General features: G+C 43.4%; 1 protein-coding gene across 1 annotated transcript; it reads left to right on the top strand.

Moving 5' to 3' along the window:
* Positions 1-291: 291 nt before the first annotated feature.
* LOC120040629 (putative short-chain dehydrogenase/reductase family 42E member 2) lies at positions 292-20,031 on the top strand. Its single transcript, XM_038985710.1, has 11 exons — positions 292-759; positions 2,216-2,311; positions 7,333-7,390; positions 8,034-8,152; positions 9,017-9,092; positions 10,306-10,388; positions 11,159-11,296; positions 11,457-11,522; positions 11,617-11,680; positions 11,886-11,959; positions 19,789-20,031. Exons 1-11 carry the CDS (start codon positions 292-294, stop codon positions 20,029-20,031), a joined length of 1,485 nt encoding a protein of 494 aa, XP_038841638.1.
* The last annotated feature ends 336 nt before the right edge of the window (positions 20,032-20,367 follow it).

The raw sequence follows: 20,367 nt of genomic DNA on the forward strand, positions 1-20,367 counted from the left end.
TCTGCAGCGGTCTCCGCGATGACTCATTGTACAGACTGACTCACAGTCAAACTTGTTTTAGTCCTGTACTTTACTCTATTGATTACTCAGACAAATGAATTAGTATTTCTTTGTTATTTTTTATAGTCTGGTCATGTAAATTAATTGGCAAAGAAAATGTTATTAGTTATAGCCGATGAAGGTGGCTACCGTGTATCTTATGGAGAATAGCTGTAATGATGAGGTACCTACCATTTGAACCCCCTGTCCCTCACAGGGTTCCGAATTCCATCTATCCCAAGAGGAGTCTGAATGGAGTTGTGTGGCCCCAGTATGAAGGACATCGGAGGCTCTCTGTGCCAGGTAGAGCAGCTGCCCTACCCCTGTGTCCCCCTGCCTGACCCAGGCAGTGCTGGGTGCCGTATACAGGCTAATAGACACCTCCACAACCACCACCTCAACCATCAGCTCCAGTCCTGGGTGAGCCGGCCAGCCCCAGACCTAACCTCTACCCCAACTCCAACCTCCCGACACAGGGCCAACGGGGTGGTGGGTGCCTGGTGCAGCAGCCCAGAGTGTCCAGCCCCCCGCCTGGATGAAGTGACTGATCAGGCCTTGAGAGGGGCAGGGATGGGGACAGGCAGGGTGCTGGTGACCGGGGGAGCAGGGTATTTCGGGTTGAGGCTGGGGAGAGCTCTGGTCAGCCAGGGAGTGTCTGTGGTGCTGCTGGATCTTCACAAGCCACAGTGGGATACTCCAGATGGTACTGTCTTCCATCAGGTAGGTAGAGTAGACGCACTAGTCACTTCGGGGCAAATCCTAACTTTCAACTTTCAAATGTTTACTTAGTATGTCACTGTCATCAATGCTTGACAAAGTAAAAATTTGACTTAAGTGGAAGTTAAGATTCATCCCCGGGGTACGCAACTCCAGTCCTGGATTTCCCAGGGTTTTGTTGCTTTCCTTTTGTTCAGTGGTGGAAAAAGTACTAATTTGTCATACTTGAGTACAAGTAAAGACACCTTAATAGAAAATGGCTCAAGTAAAAGTGAAAGTCACTCAGTAAAATACTACTTGAGTAAAAGTCTAAAAGTATTTGGTTTTAAATGTACTTAAGTATCAAAGTAAATGGAACTGCTAAAATGTACTTAAGTATCAAAAGTAAAAGTATAAACCATTTCAAATTCCGTATATTAAGCAAACCAGATGGCACAATTAAAAAATATATATATATTGACGGATAGCCAGGGTCATACTCCAACACTCAGACATAATTTACAACTGGAGCATTTGTGTTTAGTGAGTCCGCCAGATCAGAGGCAGTAGGGATGACCAGGGATGTTCTCTTGATAAGTGTGTGAATTGGACAATTTTTCTGTCAAAATGTAATGAGTACTTTTGGGTGTCAGGGAAAATGTATGGAGTAAAAAGTACATTCTTTTCTTTAGGAATGTAGTAAAGTAAAAGTAAAAGTTGGCCAAAATATAAATAGTAAAGTAAAGTACAGATACCCCAAAAAACAACTGATGTAGTACTTTAAAGTTATTTTACTTAAGTACTTTACACCACTACTTTTGTTTTTGATCATTGTACCTAAATGATTACTAGTTTGAAATTACCCCTTTGTTAATATCGTAATTGAAAAAGTAGAGAGAGAACACTGTATGTTATCAGGGGGATACATTGAAATTCAAGTGTCTTTAGTGTAGTATTTCTCCTCATATACCCCAGGGTAGACGGGGCTAATAAGGTTGGGTATACATGGCTCAGGTATAAAGACACAGGTAAGTGATCTAGTTGAGGGTGCCAGGTGTTGACTAGGACAGAAGGAGGCCGGGGCTCTGATTCAGGTTTCAGGTGCAGCCTTCATGGCACTTTAACTTAATTGTACTTACTAATAATTGGCTAATACATGGACATAGCATGTACTATATGTTCAAGCTGTCATCTTACCCAACAAGATAGTTCACCTTGAAAAGAAGGCGGAGAGTTCCATAGCAGACTGGATGAATTATGTCAAATGTTTCCTCACATTACTGACACTTTAATATCAGAGCCGCTCTTTCTAATATGAATACAACAAAGGGTTGACTGTTCCTAACATGAGACAGTTAAATCTGATGGTTTATCGTACTGTTATATTACATACTGTATAACAGTGAAGTACAGTCATAGGGTAGAGGAAAAAACACAGCATATCATTGTCTTTCGTAATACTGATTTTCTCCCCTTGCAGAGCGACATCCGGGACTATGATTCTCTGTATAAGATCTGTGAGGGGGTCGACTGTATATTCCACACCGCTTCCTATGGGATGTCAGGCCCAGAACAGGTGAGTTCCTGAACAGATGGAGGGTAGAATTGAACCCTTCTACTTTCTTTATTCATTTAGCTGACTGGGAATGTAAACAATTCAAAAACCATCACTCATAGTTGTTGGTCTCCTGTAACACTGTTCCAAGAATACGGTACAGAGTACATTTTTTGTCTTAAATGCAACGACTTGAGTGGCGTGTGACAGAGATGGAATGGATGCCTGTCTATGGGTTCCAGAGTAGGATAAATCATAACATACTGAATGGAGGCTTTGTTAGTGAAACTCAATTGTTCACATTGTAGTATCACCTGTGTCTCTTGTCCCTCTCTGCCTGATACTGAGTCTCTCTCTCACGCTCTGAAATATTTACAGTCAGCTAGGAGATGATTATGTAACTTAGAAAGCTTGTCTGTGTGTTTGGCTGGTGGGTAAGGACAGGCTGAAGGTAGTGGTCATATAGCAGGAGATTTACTAACTTTTTGAAGTGACTTTATAAAGGGTGTCATTACTTTAATTAGATTTTTTGTTTTTTATTTCTCCTTTATTTAACCAGATAGGCCAGTTGAGAACAAGTTCTCATTTACAACTGCGACCTGGCCAAGATAAAGAAAAGCAGTGCGACAAAAACAACAACACAGAGTTACACATAAACAAACATACAGTCAATAACACAATAGAAAAAGCTATGTACAGTGTGTGAAAATGTAGAAGGGGAGGTAAGGGAGGTAAGGCAATAAATAGGCCATAAAGGCGAAATAATTGCAATTAGCAAGAAGATAGATAACAATATTGGGATGAGGTAGTTGGGTGTGCTATTTACAGATTGGCTTTGTACAGGGACAGTGATCGGTAAGCTGCTCTGACAGCTGATGCTTAAATTTAGAGAGGGAGATATGTCTTCAGCTTCAGTGATTTTTGCAATTCGTTCCAGTCATTGGCAGCAGAGAACTGGAAGGAAAGGCGACCAAAGGAAGTGTTGGGTTTGGGGGTGACCAGTGAAATATATCTGCTGGAGCACATGCTACGGGCCGGTGTTGCTATGGTGACCAGTGAGCTGAGATAAGGCAGGGCTTTACCTAGCAAAGACTTATAGATGACCTGGAGCCAGTGGGTTTGGCGACGAAAATATAGCGAGGGCCAGCCAACGAGAGCATACAGGTCACAGTGGTGGGTAGTATATGGGGCTTTGGTGACAAAACGGATGGCACTGGGATAGACTACATCCAGTTTGCTGAGTAGAGTTTTGGAGGCTATTTTGTAAATTACATCACCAAAGTCAAGGATCGGTAGGATAGTCAGTTTTACGAGGGTATGTTTGGCAGCATGAGTGAAGGATGCTTTGTTGCGAAATAGGAAGCCGATTCTCAATTTAATTTGGAGATGCTTAATGTGAGTCTGGAAGGAGAGTTTACAGTCTAGCCAGACACCTAGGTATTTATAGTTGTCCACATATTCTAAGTCAGAACCATCCAGAGTAGTGATGCTAATCGGGTGGGCGGGTGCAGGCAGCAATCGGTTGAAGAGCATGCATTTAGTTTTACTAGCATTTAATAGCAGTTGGAGGCCACGGAAGGAGTGTTGTATGGCATTGAAGCTCGTTTGGAGGTTTGTTAACCTGTCTAGGATGAGAGTGCCGCTAGCGGCACTCCCCCCCCACCCCCACTGAAAAACCAGTGCCGCGAAATTCAAAAACAATATTTTTTTAAAATATTTAACTTTCACACATTAAAGTCCAATACAGCTAATGAAAGACACAGATCTTGTGAATCCAGTCAACATGTCCGATTTTTAAAATGTTTTACAGGGAAGACACAATATGTAAAGATGTACATCTATTACCTAAAAACACATTAGCATAATCCACCATCTTTTATTTGTCCACCAACACCAGTAGCTATCACCAATTCGGCTAAACTAAGATATTTATAGCCCCTAACCTAGAAAAAAACTCATCAGATGACAGTCTGATAACATATTTATGGTATGGGATAGGTTTTGTTAGAAAAAAGTGCATATTTCAGGTAGATGGCATAGGTTACAATTGCACCCACCGTCACAAATGGAATAGAAAAACTACTTAGAGCAACGTGTTTACCTACTTACTAATCATCAAACATTTCGTAAAAATACACAGCATACACGAATCGAAAGACACAGATCCTGTGAATACAGACAATATTTCAGATTTTCTAAGTGTCTTACAGCGAAAACACAATAAATCGTTATATTAGCATAGCACATAGCACATAGCAGCCCAGCATTGATTCTAGCCAAAGTGAGCGATAAAAGTAAACATCGCCAAAATATATTAATTTTTTCACTAACCTTCTCAGAATTCTTCAGATGACACTCCTGTAACATCATATTACACAATCCATATAGAGTTTGATCGAAAATGTTTATATTTAGCCACCAAAATCATGGTTAGACAATGTGAAATGTAGCTCAGCTGGTCAGAAAAAGTCTGTGCGCCACTTAGACAGTGATCTACTCTTATACATAAATACTCATAAACGTGACTAAAAAATATAGGGTGGACAGGGATTGATAGACAATTTAATTCTTAATACAATCGCGGAATTACATTTTTTTAATTATCCTTACTTTTCAATACAGCTTGCGCCAAGCGAAGCTACGTCAAAAAACATGGCGTCCTAAGCCACTAACATTTTTCGACAGAAACACGATTTATCATAATAAAAATGTCCTACTTTGAGCTGTTCTTCCATCAGTATCTTGGGCAAAGGATCCTTTCTTGGGTCCAATCGTCTTTTGGTGGAAAGCTGTCCTCTTGCCATGTGGAAATGCCAACTGCGTTCGGGATGAACTGGAAGCGTGCCCAGCAATTCACAGCGTTTCAGAAATAAATGTCCCAAAATCGCACTAAACGGATATAAATTGCTATAAAACGCTTTAAATTAACTACCTTATGATGTTTTTAACTCCCATAACGAGTAGAAACATGACCAGAGTAATATTACTCCCTCCACTAATGCTTGGAACAGGTGCGGGTCGGTGTCCTCTAGGCGCATGACGCAGCTCCAAAAGAGTGACTAGCCTCAGGGTTTTTTAATTTATAGTGCCTGTGAACGCGCAATCGACCCCATTCAAATCGTCATCACGTAAAGACATCCAGGGGAAGACGTAAGCAGTGTCCGTATAGTCATAGCAATAACAGTGCCCTTTTAACTGACTCCAGAACAGTGGCCAAAATTTCTGTAATCTGACTCCATGTCAGGGAAATTGCTGTAGAATGGGCTCTGTTCCACTTAGAGACAAAATTTCAACTCCTATAGAAACTATAGACTGTTTTCTATCCAATAATAATAATAATATGCATATTGTACGATCAAGAACTTTGTGGGAAGCCGTTTCAAAAATTACACGATTAGCATAAATAGTCACAACAGCGCCCCCATCCTAAACAGGTTAACAGAGTGTCCAAAGAAGGGCCAGATGTAAACAGAATGGTGTCGTCTGTGTAGAGGTGGATCAGAGAATCACCAGCAGCAAGAGCGACATCATTGATATTTACAGAGAAAAGAGTCGGCCCGAAAATTGAACCCTGTGGTACCCCCATAGAGACTGCCAGAGGTCCGGACAACAGGCCCTCTGATTAGACACACTGACATCTATCTGAGATGTAGTTGGTGAACCAGGCAAGGCAGTCATTTGAGAAACCAAGGCTATTGAGTCTACCGATAAGAATGCAGTGATTGATAAAGTCGAAAGCCTTGGCCAGGTCGATGAAGACAGCTGCACAGTACTGTCTTTTATCGATGGCGGTTATGATATTGTTTAGGACCTTGAGCATGGCTGAGGTGCACCCATGACCAGCTCGGAAACTAGATTGCATAGTGGAGAAGGTACCATGGGATTCGAAATTGTCGGTGATCTGTTTGTTAACTTGGATTTAGAAGATTTTAGAAAGGCAGGGCAGGATGGATATAGGTCTATAACAGTTTGGGTCTAGTGTGTTTCCCCCATTGAAGAGGGGGATGACCGCGGCAGCTTTCCAATCTTTGGGGATCTCAGACGATACGAAAGAGAGGCTGAACAGGCTAGTAATAGGGGTTGCAACAATTTCGGTAATTTTAGAAAGAGAGGGTCCAGATTGTCTAGCCCAGCTGATTTGTAGGTATCCAGATTTTGCCGCTCTTTCAGAACATCAGCTGTCTGGATTTGGGTGAATGAGAAGCGGGGGGGGGGGGGGGGGCTTGGGCAAGTCGCTGCAGGGGGTGCAGAGCTGTTGGCCGGGGTAAGGGTAACCAGGTGGAAAGCATGGCCAGCCATAGAAAAATGCTTATTGAAATGATCGATAATTTATTAGATTTATAGGTGGTGCCAGTGTTTCCTAGCCTCAGTGCAGTGGGCAGCTGGGAAGAGGTGCTCTTGTTCTCCATGGACTTTAGTGTTCCAAAACTTTTTGGAATTAGTGCTACAGGATGCAAATTTCTGTTTGAAAAAGCTAGCCTTAGCTTTCCTAACTGACTGTGTGTATTGGTTCCTGACTTCCCTGAAAAGTTGCATATCGCGGGGACTATTTGATGCTAATGCAGAACGCCACAGGATGTTTTTGTGCTGGTCAATGGCAGTCAAGTCTGGGGTGAGCCAAGGGCTATATCTGTTCTTAGTTCTACATTTTTTGAATGGGGCATGCTTATTTAAGATGGTGAGGAAAGCACTTTTAAAGAGCAACCAGGCATCCTCTACTGATGGGATGAGGTCAATATCCTTCCAGGATACCCGGGCCAGGTCGATTAGAAAGGCCTGCTTGCTGAAGTGTTTTAGGGAGCGTTTGACAGTGATGAGGGGTGGTCGTTTGACCGCGGACCCATTACGGACGCAGGCAATGAGGCAGTGATCGCTCAGATCCTGGTTGACGACAGCAGAGGTGTATTTAGAGGGCAAGTTGGTCAGGATGATATCTAAGAGGCTGCCCATGGTTCCGGATTTAGGGTTACACATTAGTTACACATTACACATTAGTTCCCACACAAACAGTGTTAAAAGTTATTCTGTTCTGTGTCTCACAGCTGAGGAAAGAGCAGGTGGAGTCGGTCAACGTCGGAGGGACGAACAACGTCATTAATGGTAACAAGCTCCCCTCCCTCCTCCCACCTTCCTCCCTTCCTTCCTTCCCTACCTCTCCCCTTCTTTCTTCCCTACCTCCTCCCCTCCTTCCTCCCCTCCCTCCTCACCTCCCTCCTCACCTCACTCTTCAACTATTGTCACACTTATCAACTTCCCCTCTCACACAGACAGGTAGACCATTCCTTAGATTAACAACACATTCTTTACATTACATACAGTATTATCTTTGCACAACATACTGTATGTAAATACATTTTTATAGGCACAAGACGTCCTAGGAGGTGAAACATTTTTGGCCCTCCTTCACAATAATGTGTAAACGTTTGGCCCCTATGATGAAATAGTGGAAGAGACCTGTTGAAGGGCTTCTAATGGGGTGCAGTGTAACAGTACAGCCATATATGAGTAGCCATATAATGCCTGCTAAATGTAGTTGGAGGTAGTGTAGAACAGTCTCTTGTCCAAGACCTACAGACGTGTGTTAACTCCCAGAGCTAATGACTAGGCTGGAGCTCAGTGGGCTAATAGGCTTTTGAGTCATGACCCAGGTTTAGAATATTAAGTAAACTCCTAAATAAGAATGTGTTGTCAGTTAAACGACTTGGCCCAATGATAACCCTGTGTGTGTGTGTGCTTGTTTCAGTGTGTGTGGAGAAGGGCATCACCAGGCTGGTCTACACCAGTACGATCAACGTGACGTTTGCTGGCAAACCCATAGAGGAGGGCGACGAGGACTCATTGCCCTGTGTGCCCCTGGACATGGTGAGTAAGAACAGGATGTCCCAATGAGGAGCAGCTTTACTGTAGCCTGGGTAAACCAGACTGAATGAAAGTGAGTGCAGCATTCTGTCTGCTTTACCCAGGCTAGCTTTACTGTGTCTATATAGAATAAGTGTTTGCTCTGGGTTGATGAAAACACAACGTATGATCTTTTTTCATAGTTTACTTTTCATGTGGTACATACAATTGGTTAAAGGACTGGGCACCTTTGCTATGTGATGTTTTCCAGTAAACCTTGAGATTGAAGCTGACAAGGTGTACATGACATCCAGAACCAGGCTGATAAAGGAAGCTCATGAATGTAATCTTCTCCCAGAGCTGCTCCTTCCAGCTTACATGACTGTATAAGTCCCGCATGAGTAGAGTTACACAGTTTAGGATAGCTTGGAGGCCCAAAGCCTGTCAACCTGACACTGGCGGGGTGTGTGTGAGAGAGAGTGAGTGTGTGTGGTGTGTACAGTATGAGTGTCACACCTCTGACATGCATCTATCTTGCAACCTCTTCTGAAGGACATACAGGTAACTGCCCAAATAAAGGAAACAACATCATAAATGTGTTAATTAATATACTGCCATCAAAACAGCTCTGCATTTTTATACATGACCCTAAGCATGATGGGATGTTAATTGCTTAATTAACTCAGGAACCACACCTGTGTGGAAGCACCTGCTTTAAATATACTTTGTATCCCTCATTTACTCAAGTGTTTTCTTTATTCTGGCAGTTACCTGTACTTTCCTCAGCAGCAGCAGTAACAATGAATAGGTCCACTGATGGCTATGTCTTAGGAAATAATAAAACACATGGATTGATATGAATAGATATGATGCGTTCTGCTGTCCCAGCACATAGACCACTACTCCAGGACCAAATCTATCTCTGACCAGATGGTCCTAACAGCCAATGGACGCTCACTCAAAGGTAAGAGAGACCCTAGAAATAGACTGAAGATATACAGTGTTAGATCTATTATTATAATTATGTGTCTATGGCAGAGACACTGTGACTTTGTCTGGCATGGTCTTGAGGTGATAGGATAGGGGTTACTTACAGCATCAAGACAGTGATGATATCCTCAAATGGAAATGATGTGTTCAGGTCATTGACATTGTCTTATGATTCTCAGTGTGTATGAATGGATGCTGTATGTTTCCACAGCCAAACTGTGTGTGTGTGTGTGTGTGTGTGTGTGTGTGTGTGTGTGTGTGTGTGTGTGTGTGTGTGTGTGTGTGTGTGTGTGTGTGTGTGTGTGTGTGTGTGTGTGTGTGTGTGTGTGTGTGTGTGGTCGTGTGCACATGTGCTTGTGTGTATTTGTGAGTGAGTGAGGTTGGCATGGAAACCAAGCTATCCATGTGTGTGCAACCTAATCCATCTGGACCTGCTGACACCAGTTCAATTTAGAGCTGGAAAGCACAATGCCACTTGAGACTGGAGAGCAGTGTTCACCCGACACCGTTTTGTCTCAAGCAACACACACACAGGGATGTACTTACACACAGAGACACACAGTTAGTAGCAGTAGTACCAGACATGCAGTACAGACTCTCGTCACAGACAGATGTCACGTACATACTTACTGTAAAACTGACAGTCAGAGTCACAGGAGACATTGATACACACAATGTATCTATTAACATAAACCCATGTAGAGGTCGTCTCTCTCAAAGATGTGTAGGAATTCTCTTACTGCATTAGTGTGATTCCAGTGAGTGCTTGGTTAAATAGGTGTGATGCCTTCAGCCCCTCCTTCGGGGAAACATAACCCCCTATCAATGACCACTTATTTATATATTAAATGAAACTAGGAGCATGGCGCTATGTCATTATATACTCTCCTGGACCAGTCATGCATTTATAAAGATGGGATGTAGAGGAAATATATTAACACTGGAAGATGGGTTCAGGTTGAAGCAAAGGTTAGCATATTATATATGTTGATGAACTATTACTACTACTTACATACAGTATTACAGTAACCTACATACATTTGCATAGTACACTATCTTGCAGTTAAGTGGAATTTACATTTCTAGACTCAGTTACAAGTAATTACACGGTGGAGTAACTCATTTGTAACAAACTTTCAGTGTTGCCAGATTTAGTTCATTATTCAATGGCATTCTCTTCTGTGAAGGTGGGGGTCTCTTGCGGACCTGTGTCCTGAGACCCTCAGGCATCTACGGGCCAGAAGAGAGACGACACCTACACAGGGTTATGGTGAGCGTCCGTACACCTACCTACCACATAGAATCACAATGAAAAGAACTGAGACATCTCTACATTCCACCTGATTTGTCACTTTCCATCGAAAACGGCGGCACCATAGGGATAAATGTCTGTGTACTATTTAATTGTGTGGGTGACACAATAAAATGACAGCCCAGTCTCAATGCCCTTCTATCAGGTATAGAGGTTCTCTTAGGGTTTAGATCCTTGGCTGGCAGAATGTGTACCTGGTGAGGATATATTATTAATGGATCCTCTTAAGGTATCCTGTTTCACCCCTCTCTCTCTCTCCCCTGGGGAGAATGAAGGGAAGGAATACTCTATGCTGGGCTGGGTAGAACAGGGCTGGGATGCTGCAGTTCCCGGTTCACTATGGGGACAGCTGCTTAGAGGCTTTTTAATCTTTCTTCCCATAATACAGTTTACCTCTCCCCTCACTCAATGTCAGACCATTGTACACACACGAACCCATGCATGCCTTGATACACGTACACAACCCCAAACACACTCACATGAGAACAGACATACTCTCAGCACAACAATACAGTCTAACCTGAATTCAGTTGAATTATCAACCCGCTCTCTCTCTCTCTCTCTCTCTCTCTCTCTCTCTCTCTCTCTCTCTCTCTCTCTCTCTCTCTCTCTCTCTCTCTCTCTCTCTCTCTCTCCACTTCTCCTTCCCCCTCTCTCTCTCTCTCTCTCTCTCTCTCTCTCTCTCTCTCTCTCTCTCTCTCTCCACTTCTCCTTCCCTCTCTCCCCAGGTGAATGTGGAGCGCCGGTTGTTCAGTTTTAGCTTTGGAAACCGCCAGGCCAAGATGAACTGGGTCCATGTGGACAACCTGGTGTTGGCCCACGTCCTGGCTGCTGAAAGCCTCACACCCAAGAGGAACTGTGTGGCTGTGAGTTTACTACTACTCACCATCTCCATGGATACCAATGATCGTTTCAGCACTTGTTTGTTCTACCTTCAAGTGGCATTTGTACACATTGTACATATTTAGGCCTGTGTGTGTTTGGGGTGGGGGTGTATACATAGTAATATCAACCTTTCTCCCTCAGAGTGGACAGGCCTACTTCATCAACGACGGGGAATCTGTCAACCTGTTTGAATGGTTAACACCACTGGTGAGTAACTCTATATATTCTTTGGGTGATTAACACATATAGTTCATCTTGTCTTGGTCTTTGATATCCTCTCTGTCTTTCCCCTCCTCTCTAGTTTGAGAAGCTGGGGTACAGCCGGCCGTTGATACACTTGCCTGTCTCACTGGTCTATTCAGCAGGTAGGAGACACAAACGGGCACGCACGCACGCACACAAATACCCACGCTGCTGTAACAGGACGCTGATCATGCCCAACACCAGCCACAATCTGTCAGGATACACACCAGTTTCATACTTGCCAAACTGTTGTAATAGTATGCTGCTCGTAGCTCAGACCTGCCACGCTGCTGTCTTCCTTCCTCATCTGGGGTGTGTATTTCACAGCCATTCTGATGGAATGTTTACACCTGGCTCTGAGGCCAATAGTGGAGATCCCTCTGCTCTTCACCAGAAATGAGGTAAGCATACAGCTATGTATCTACAGTACCTATCTACTACTTACCTACCTATCTATATGTACCTGCCTGCCTGCCTGCCTACCTGCCTACCTACCTACCTTCATAGCTCTTTCTACACCTAACCCCTCTTCTCACTTCCCATTTTTACTCTGCCTTTTTACCCATTCTTCTTCATTCCTCCTTTCTCCCTTCTCAGTTTTACATTGCAGCCGAGCACTGATGTGAGGACCAACCTTCCTCACCACACTTGCAAGAAAACGTTGTTGAGAAATATGCCATGTTTTCCAGTGTTACATATTCAGTGTATTAATTAAGTGTAACTGTCACGGCTCTCGTCGTTATGAGGATCGGACCAAAGCGCAGCGTGGTAGGTGTTCATGATTTTATTTGATCACAAAACACTCTAACAAAATATACAAGAGGGAAAACCGAAACAGTTCTGTATGGTGCATAAACTATACAGAAAAAAACTACCCATAACTAAGGTGGCAAAACAGGCTGCCTAAGTATGATTCCCAATCAGAGACAACGATAGACAGCTGCCTCTGATTGGGAACCACATTCGGCCAAACACACAGAAATACAAAACATAGAATGCCCACCCCACATCACACCCTGACCTAACCAAATAGAGAAATAAAACGGCTCTCTAAGGTCAGGGCGTGACAGTACCCCCCCCCCCCCCCCCCAAGGTGCGGACTCCCGGCCGCAAACCTGAACCTATAGGGGAGGGTCTGGGTGGGCATCTACTTCGGTGGCGGCTCTCTAAGGTCAGGGCGTGACAGTAACAGTCTCTTTCCTGTCACATACTCGATACAAAGAGCAAACACATGGAAGGGAGAACATTTTGAATTTACTTAGACCTATCACTCTGTTTGAGTTGTAAAGATCTGAAGTTTTTGCATTCTGGGTCATGGTGACATGTCTCAGTCAGTGTAGAACCCCACTGGGCCACGGTGGCAGGGTCGTTCCACAAAATGAGTACCTTTGATATTTTAAGTAGAAATTGTGCACAAATTTGAAAGCCATGAAGTGCCCTTCAATATTGACCACGTGGAATATTCAATAAATCTGATTTTTTGGGGGGAATAAAGACTTACTAAAGTGCTACAATTCTGCATTTGGGCATGTCCCTCTTTGCATCCTCTGTGACTTCTAGGAATATTTTAACACACTTAATCCCAACATTTATCCAAGTTTTCACCATCATTGTAAAGCCGTAGTTATTTTGTTGGTTTGACAAAGTCACTTCTGAAGATTATTATTTATTCATGTGATTATTGATCCATTTTAAGGTTAAAAAAATCATGTCCCTAATCTTAAGGTCAACCCTGTTACGTGAACTGAACTCTCGTTTTAATATGATGAAACAATTCATTTTTTAAAAACTTTTTCAAAAGAAACGTTGAACATCTAATAGTCAAATCATAGTGTAAAATCAGGTAAGCTGGTTCTACCCTTTTTATGACGACACAGGATATGACCCAGATGCAGACACGGGGGGAGGATAGTACCGTTCTCAGATAATTTATTAGGAGTAATTGTAAGTAAGCATTTCACTGTAAGGTCTACACCTGTTGTATTTGGCGCATGTGACAAATACAAATGTATTTGATCTGGAGGGGGGTGGAGACAAGCACAAAGACCGGTGTGATACTTACAGATCAAGGTGTGATACTTTTTGGGCATTTTCTGGTGTTTTGTGGTGGAATACTGAGCGGGTTGAGCATTAATACGTCAACCTTGTTACCCATAGATAGACAGGCTAGAAATGTTTTAACAATAAATAAAAAATGGTGAAACTTGCATTCAATTGCCCCTCCCTGTTGCACCCAACAAGCTTCCATTTCCCTTGTCACAAGTCGTCAACCCTGTTTCGGTCAACCCTGTTACTTTATTTAGCGCTTAACAGGACTTACTATAGTATTTTATTTATTGAACCTCTTGAGATGGGAAAACAATGTTTTTTTATTAAGTTGAACATGTGCTCTTTATGACAGAATGTTAAAATCAGGTGATATATATATATATATATTTATTTTTTTACTAAGTTATATTACCTAGAGACATCTAATTGGTGGAATGACGTGTGTGTGTGTGTGTGTGTGTGTGTGTGTGTGTGTGTGTGTGTGTGTGTGTGTGTGTGTGTGTGTGTGTGTGTGTGTGTGTGTGTGTGTGTGTGTGTGTGTGTGTGTGTGTGTGTGTGTGTGTGTGTGTGTGTGTGTGTGTGTGTGTGTGTGTGTGCGTGCGTGTTTGGGTTAAGGGGAGCTTGGGTTACTAGATCCTTCATTAGATTTTTGTTTGTCTCACGGAGGCTTCATTAGGGAAGTATTTTCCAGGCGCACCGACCCCCCTTCCTTCCTGATCCTATCTCTTATACATACGGTTTATTATGGATCAGGGTCAATCAAAATGAGAGATTTCATGAATTCACAGCTTTGGGTGTTGGTAGATGGAGAAGCGATGCTTCTTTACACTGTTTGCCAGGAGAGGTACTGATGAGCCCATTTAGAAGCAGTCAGGAGAGGAACTGATGAGACCGTTGAGATGCAGTTGAAAAAAGTCGATCTGTTACTGCAAACAGCAATAACTGCCCAGAATGTATAGGCACCCTCCATCTTACCTTCTGTGTAGCTCAGTTGGTAGAGCATGGTGGTTGCAATGTCAGGGTTGTGTGTTTGATGCCCACTGGAGACCAGTATGAAAATATATCCAGTTGCTCTGGATAAGAGTGTCTGCTAAGTGACTCAAATGTAGATGTTCTCTCTCTTTCATGGATATGATTGAACTGGAAATGGCTTATGTCAAACAGACCTGGGGTCAAATACATGTGTATTTGAATATCTGGTATTTAAAATACTTTTTCTGTGTACTTTAGTATTTTCAAATACACATCGCAATACAAGTACTTTTATTTTAGTATTTGAATGGTAATTTGTAAAAACCAAATAGTCAACCAAATTTGTAACTCAGCAAAAAAAGAAACGTCCCTTTTTCAGGACCCTGTCTTTCAAAGATAATTCGTAAAAAATAACTTCACAGATCTTCAGTGTAAAGGGTTTAAACACTGTTTCCCATGCTTGTTCAATGAATCATAAACAATTAATGAACATGCACCTGTGGAATGGTCGTTAAGACACTAACAGCTAATAGATGGTAGGCAATTAAGGTCACAGTTATGAAAACTTAGGACACTAAAGAGGCCTTTCTACTGACTGAAAAACACCAAAAGAAAGATGCCCAGGGTCCCTGCTCATCTGCGTGAACGTGTCTTAGGCATACTGCAAGGAGGCATGAGGACTGCAGATGTGGCCTGGGCAATAAATTGCAATGTCCGTACTGTGAGACGCCTAAGACATCGCTACAGGGAGACAGGACGGACAGCTGATCGTCCTCGCAGTGGCAGACCACGTGTAACAACATCTGCACACGATCGGTACATCCGAACATCACACCTGCGGGACAGGTACAGGATGGCAACAACAACTGCCCGAGTTACACCAGGAATGCACAATCCCTCCATCAGTGCTCAGACTGTCCACAATAGGCTGAGAGGCTAGACTGAGGGCTTGTAGGCCTGTTGTAAGGCAGGTCCTCACCAGACATCACCGGCAACAACTTCGCCTATGGGCACAAACCCACCATCGCTGGACCAGACAGGACTGGCAAAAAGTGGTCTTCACCGACGAGTCGCGGTTTTGTCTCACCAAACGATTCGCATTTATCGTCGAAGGAATGAGCGTTACACCCGAGGCCTGTACTCTGGAGCGGATCGATTTGGAGGTGGAGGGTCCGTCATGGTCTGGGGCGGTGTGTCACAGCACAGACTGAGCTTGTCGTCATTGCAGGCAATCTCACCGCTGTGCGTTACAGGGAAGACATCCTCCTCCCTCATGTGGTACCCCTCCTGCAGGCTCATCCTGACATGACCCTCCAGCATGACAATGCCACCAGCCATACTGCTCATTCTGTGCGTGATTTCCTGCAAGACAGGAATGTCAGTGTTCTGCCATGGCCAGCAAAGAGCCCGGATCTCAATCCCATTGAGCACGTCTGGGACCTGTTGGATCGAAGGGTGAGGGCTAGGGCCGTTCCCCCCAGAAATGTCCGGGAACTTGCAGGTGCCTTGGTGGAAGAGTGGGGTAACATCTCACAGCAAGAACTGGCAAATCTGGTGCAGTCCATGAGGAGGAGATGCATTGCAGTAATTAATGCAGCTGGTGGCCACACCAGATACTGACTATTACTTTTGATTTTGACCCCCCCCCCCCCCCCTTTGTTCAGGGACACATTATTCCATTTCTGTTAGTCACATGTGTGTGGAACTTGTTCAGTTTATGTCTCAGTTGTTGAATCTTGTTATGTTCATACAAATATTTACACATGTTAAGTTTGCTGAAAATCAACACAGTTGACAGTGAGAGGACGTTTCTTTTTGCTGAGTTTATTTTAAAGGATTTTCAAATAGTTATTTCAAATACTATTTTTCAAATACCTGGGTTAAACACATGGGATAGTATTTAAGTAAGTGTATTTAAATGTTTTGTATACTTTCCAAGTGTACACTGAGTGTACAAAACATTAGGAACACCTGCTCTTTCCATGACCAGGGGAATCCAGGGGAAAGCTATGACCTCTTATTGATGTCACAATCAGTGCTGATGAAGGGGAGGAGATAGGTTAAAGAAGGATTTAACCTACCTTGAGATAAGTGAGACATATTGTGTATGTGTATGTATGCCGTTCAGAGGGTGAATGGGCAAGACAAAAGAAGATTTGGGGTATGGTAGTAGGTGCCAGCCGCACCGATTTAAGTGTGTCAAGAACTGCAACACTGTTGGGTTTTTCATGCTCAACAGTTTCGTGTGTGTACCAAGAATGGTCCATAACCCAAAGGACATCGAGCTAACTTGACACAACTGTGGGAAGCATTGGAGTCAACATAGGCCAGCATTCCTGTGGAACGCTTTCGACACCTTGTAAAGTCCATGCCCCGATGATTTGAGGCTGTTCTGAGGGCATAAGGGCAATAATTGTTTTATACACTAGTGAACTTTCAAATGCATTAAAATATTGAATGACTAGTCTTTTCAAATGAAATATATCTGAATACTTACTTCAAATGTATGTGAAAGTTATTGAGATAGTTGAAATAATATCCTGGTCCAGGAGCTGCTTCAGTCAGACATTCTGGCGGCTGCCACTGGGAGATCGATAATTGTCCTGTGAATAAAATATTAGCCTGTTGTGTGTATTTCTCCTGGAAGGGTGGGATGGAGTAGGGAGAAGTTGCCCCATAATCACTGATCCAGGGTCAGACATTATTTTATTCCTCCTAGGATTGTCTGTGACTTACAGTAAGGTAATCCTAGATCTGTGGTTAGAGCCAACATCTACCTTGATTGACTGGGTCAGGAAGTTCAACACTGGGGACATAGGAACTGACCTCATTGCAGGCTCAAATCCAAGTAGTTCCCTTGCTTTAGGGTTATCTCCTAACCTGAACCATTACTGGACAACATCACTACTCTGCTCAACGGTCCTGTTGCTGGGCTAACAACAGACAGCAGTCAGTGGTCCGTCAGAGACAGACAGGTGTACAGAGAGACATACATGCTAAGTCTCCAAAGGGTAAATCCATTTGAATTCAATCGCTGTTGTTTTAAACACAACTTTCCATACATGTTAGCCGATGGAAGAAGTGGTCAGAAAGTGACTTTTTAGACATGAATACCAAAACATTCAAAAGATCCACTACATGACCAAAAGTAACATTCCAAAGGTGTTCAATGGGGTTGAGGTCAGAGCTCTGTGCAGGCCAGTCAAGTTCTTCCACACCGATCTTGACAAACTATTTCTGTATGGATCTCGCTTTGTGCATGGGGGCATTGTCATGCTGAAACAGGAAAGGGCCTTCCCCAAACTGTTGCCACAAAGTTGGAAGCTATAGTTTTAAGATTTCCCTTCACTGGAACTAAGGGGCCCGAACCATGAAAACAGCCCCAGACCGTTACTCCTCCTCCACCAAACTTTACAGTTGGCACTATGCATTCGTGCAGGTAGCGTTCTCATGGCAAACCGAGAGTCGTGCGTTGGACAGCCAGATGGTGAAGTGTGATTCATCACTCCAGAGAACACGTTTCCACTGCTCCAGAGTCGAATGGCAGTGAGCTTTACACCACTCCAGCCGACGCTTGGCATTGCGCATGGTGATCTTAGGCTTGTGTGCGGCTGCTCGGCCATGGAAACCCATTTCATGAAGCTCCAGACGAATAGTTATTGTGCTGACGTTGCTTCCAGAGACAGTTTGGAACTCGGTAGTGAGTGTTGCAACCGAGGACAGAAGATTTATATGCGCTACACGCTTCAGCACTCGGCGGTACCGTTCGGTGAGCTTTTGTGGCCTACCACTTCGTGGCTGAGCCGTTGTTGCTCCTAGACGTTTCCACTTCACAATAACAGCACTTACAGTTCTAGCAGGGAAGAAATTTGACGAACTGACTTATTGGAAAGGTGGCATCCTATGACGGTGCAACGTTGAAAGTCACTGAGCTCTTCAGTAAGGCCATTCTACTGCCAATGTTTTACTATGGAGATTGCATGGCTGTATGCTGAATTTTATACACCTGTCAGCAACAGGTGTGGCTGAAATGGCAAAATCCACTAATTTGAAGGGGTGTCCACATACTTTTGTATATATAGTGTAAAAGTGTTCAAAGTTAAGTCCTTTTGCATACCCCACCATACCATGAGACATCCATGTCTTCATCACTAGAAAAGATAAACGGTTGAGATTGATATTATTTAAAAGCTTATGAACAGGGTTGTCAAACTATTTCATAATTTCTTTCAAAAGTATAGTTTTTAATGGTGGGCACAACACAAAAATCTCAGATTATGTAAATAGGGTCTAAACCGCAACATATGCAGATATTTAGACAATTGACATTAATGGTTCAGAAATTTAAAAAAATATTATAAAAAAACATTTTTTTCAAGAAATTATTAAATAGTTTGAAATCCTGTTCATGCGCTTTTAAATTATATCAATCTCAACCGTTTATATTTTCCAGTGATGAAGACATGGATGTCTCATGGTATGGTGGGGTATGCAAAAGGGAGCAACTTGGATCACTTTTATATCTTGAATGTTTTGACATTCAGGTTCAAAAAGTCCCTTTCTGAGAACTTGTATGGAAGGCAAATATGTATGGAAGGTTTCATTCACAAAAGGGGTGCTGTCAAAAAGTGAATTCAAATGGATTTACCCCAGCGTGACAATAGGAAACTTGCTGAATCTCTGTGTTACACTGAGCCACCGGGTTTGTCTGAGAGCTTCTGTCACGACAGGTATTTTCCATGCAGACATCGTATCCTCCGTGCAGTAAGGGGATATAGGGACTAGCGAGACATCCTTCACACGGGGTGGCAGGATGTTGGTAAACTGAGGTTATTCAAAGACATTAGCATGGAGTCAAACTCCCTTGAAGCTCCAGAGCTCCTAACCTGCCTCCCAGGCTGTACTGAGCACTATGCCCATCTCAGTGCACCCTGATTGGGCAAGAGTGAAGGAGTGCTGTTGAGTTTGTTAAGCTGCCTTCTTGGCAAAGAGGCGGGGGCGAGAGACAGGGGCACAGTACAGACCACTAACAGTCTTCTCCTTAACAGCTTGTTTAACTCTATTCCTTTAACTGGGTGTTGGGTGCCAGTCTGTTTCTGCTTTAACCAACGGGTCAAGTCTTAACAACCAAGACAGTTAACTTTGTTGAATGCAGAGACAGTCAGGTACCTGGCAACCATTTCCCTGAATCTTTTCTGCATCCTCCTAGGTGAGGAACATTGCAGTGAGCCACACCTTCAAGATCGAGAAGGCCCGTCGAGACCTGGGCTACTGCCCCAGACACTACAGCCTGGGGGACTCAGTGGACCAGTACATACGGTCCCGACCATCCCGCTCCAGGCCCTCCCCCCTAGGCCCCTCTCAGACTGTTCCCCTGCTCCTGGTCCTTCTGCTGGTGTTGGGGTTCAGCCTGGCTGTCCTCCTGCTTTGCTCCTGGCTCTGGAAACACTAGGTAGCTACTGTGGCTAAAACTTAAGTAACAGCCCACTAAGACCCAACCTAAATCTTAACACAGCTAATACACTCACTAACACGTTTTATTTGTTAGCCGCCTTTCTGGACACCTATGGTCTTGGCCTTACGTCAAGCTAAAAGCAATGATAGAAAGCATGCATAGTGTACATCTAGATACACATAGAAGACCACATGAATATACCACATACTGTTGACCTAATGCTAGCAACTCCGCCCTTCTATAATGTTTATCATGGTATATCATGTTATCGTACAGTTGACTAAGGCTGTAGATGGATGATGATCAAATGTGTAGTATGTAGAATATTTGAAA

The sequence above is a fragment of the Salvelinus namaycush genome, unplaced genomic scaffold (genome assembly GCF_016432855.1).
Source record: "Salvelinus namaycush isolate Seneca unplaced genomic scaffold, SaNama_1.0 Scaffold37, whole genome shotgun sequence".
In the NCBI taxonomy this organism is placed as follows: Eukaryota; Metazoa; Chordata; class Actinopteri; order Salmoniformes; family Salmonidae; genus Salvelinus; species Salvelinus namaycush.

Bases quoted from the DNA above. Each gene is read 5' to 3' on its own strand.
- LOC120040629 (XM_038985710.1), top strand. From the start codon at position 292: ATGGAGTTGTGTGGCCCCAGTATGAAGGACATCGGAGGCTCTCTGTGC. The intron at 8,153-9,016 runs GTGAGTAAGAAC...CTGCTGTCCCAG, and splicing joins CCTGTGTGCCCCTGGACATG to CACATAGACCACTACTCCAG. The intron at 11,523-11,616 runs GTGAGTAACTCT...CCTCCTCTCTAG, and splicing joins TTGAATGGTTAACACCACTG to TTTGAGAAGCTGGGGTACAG.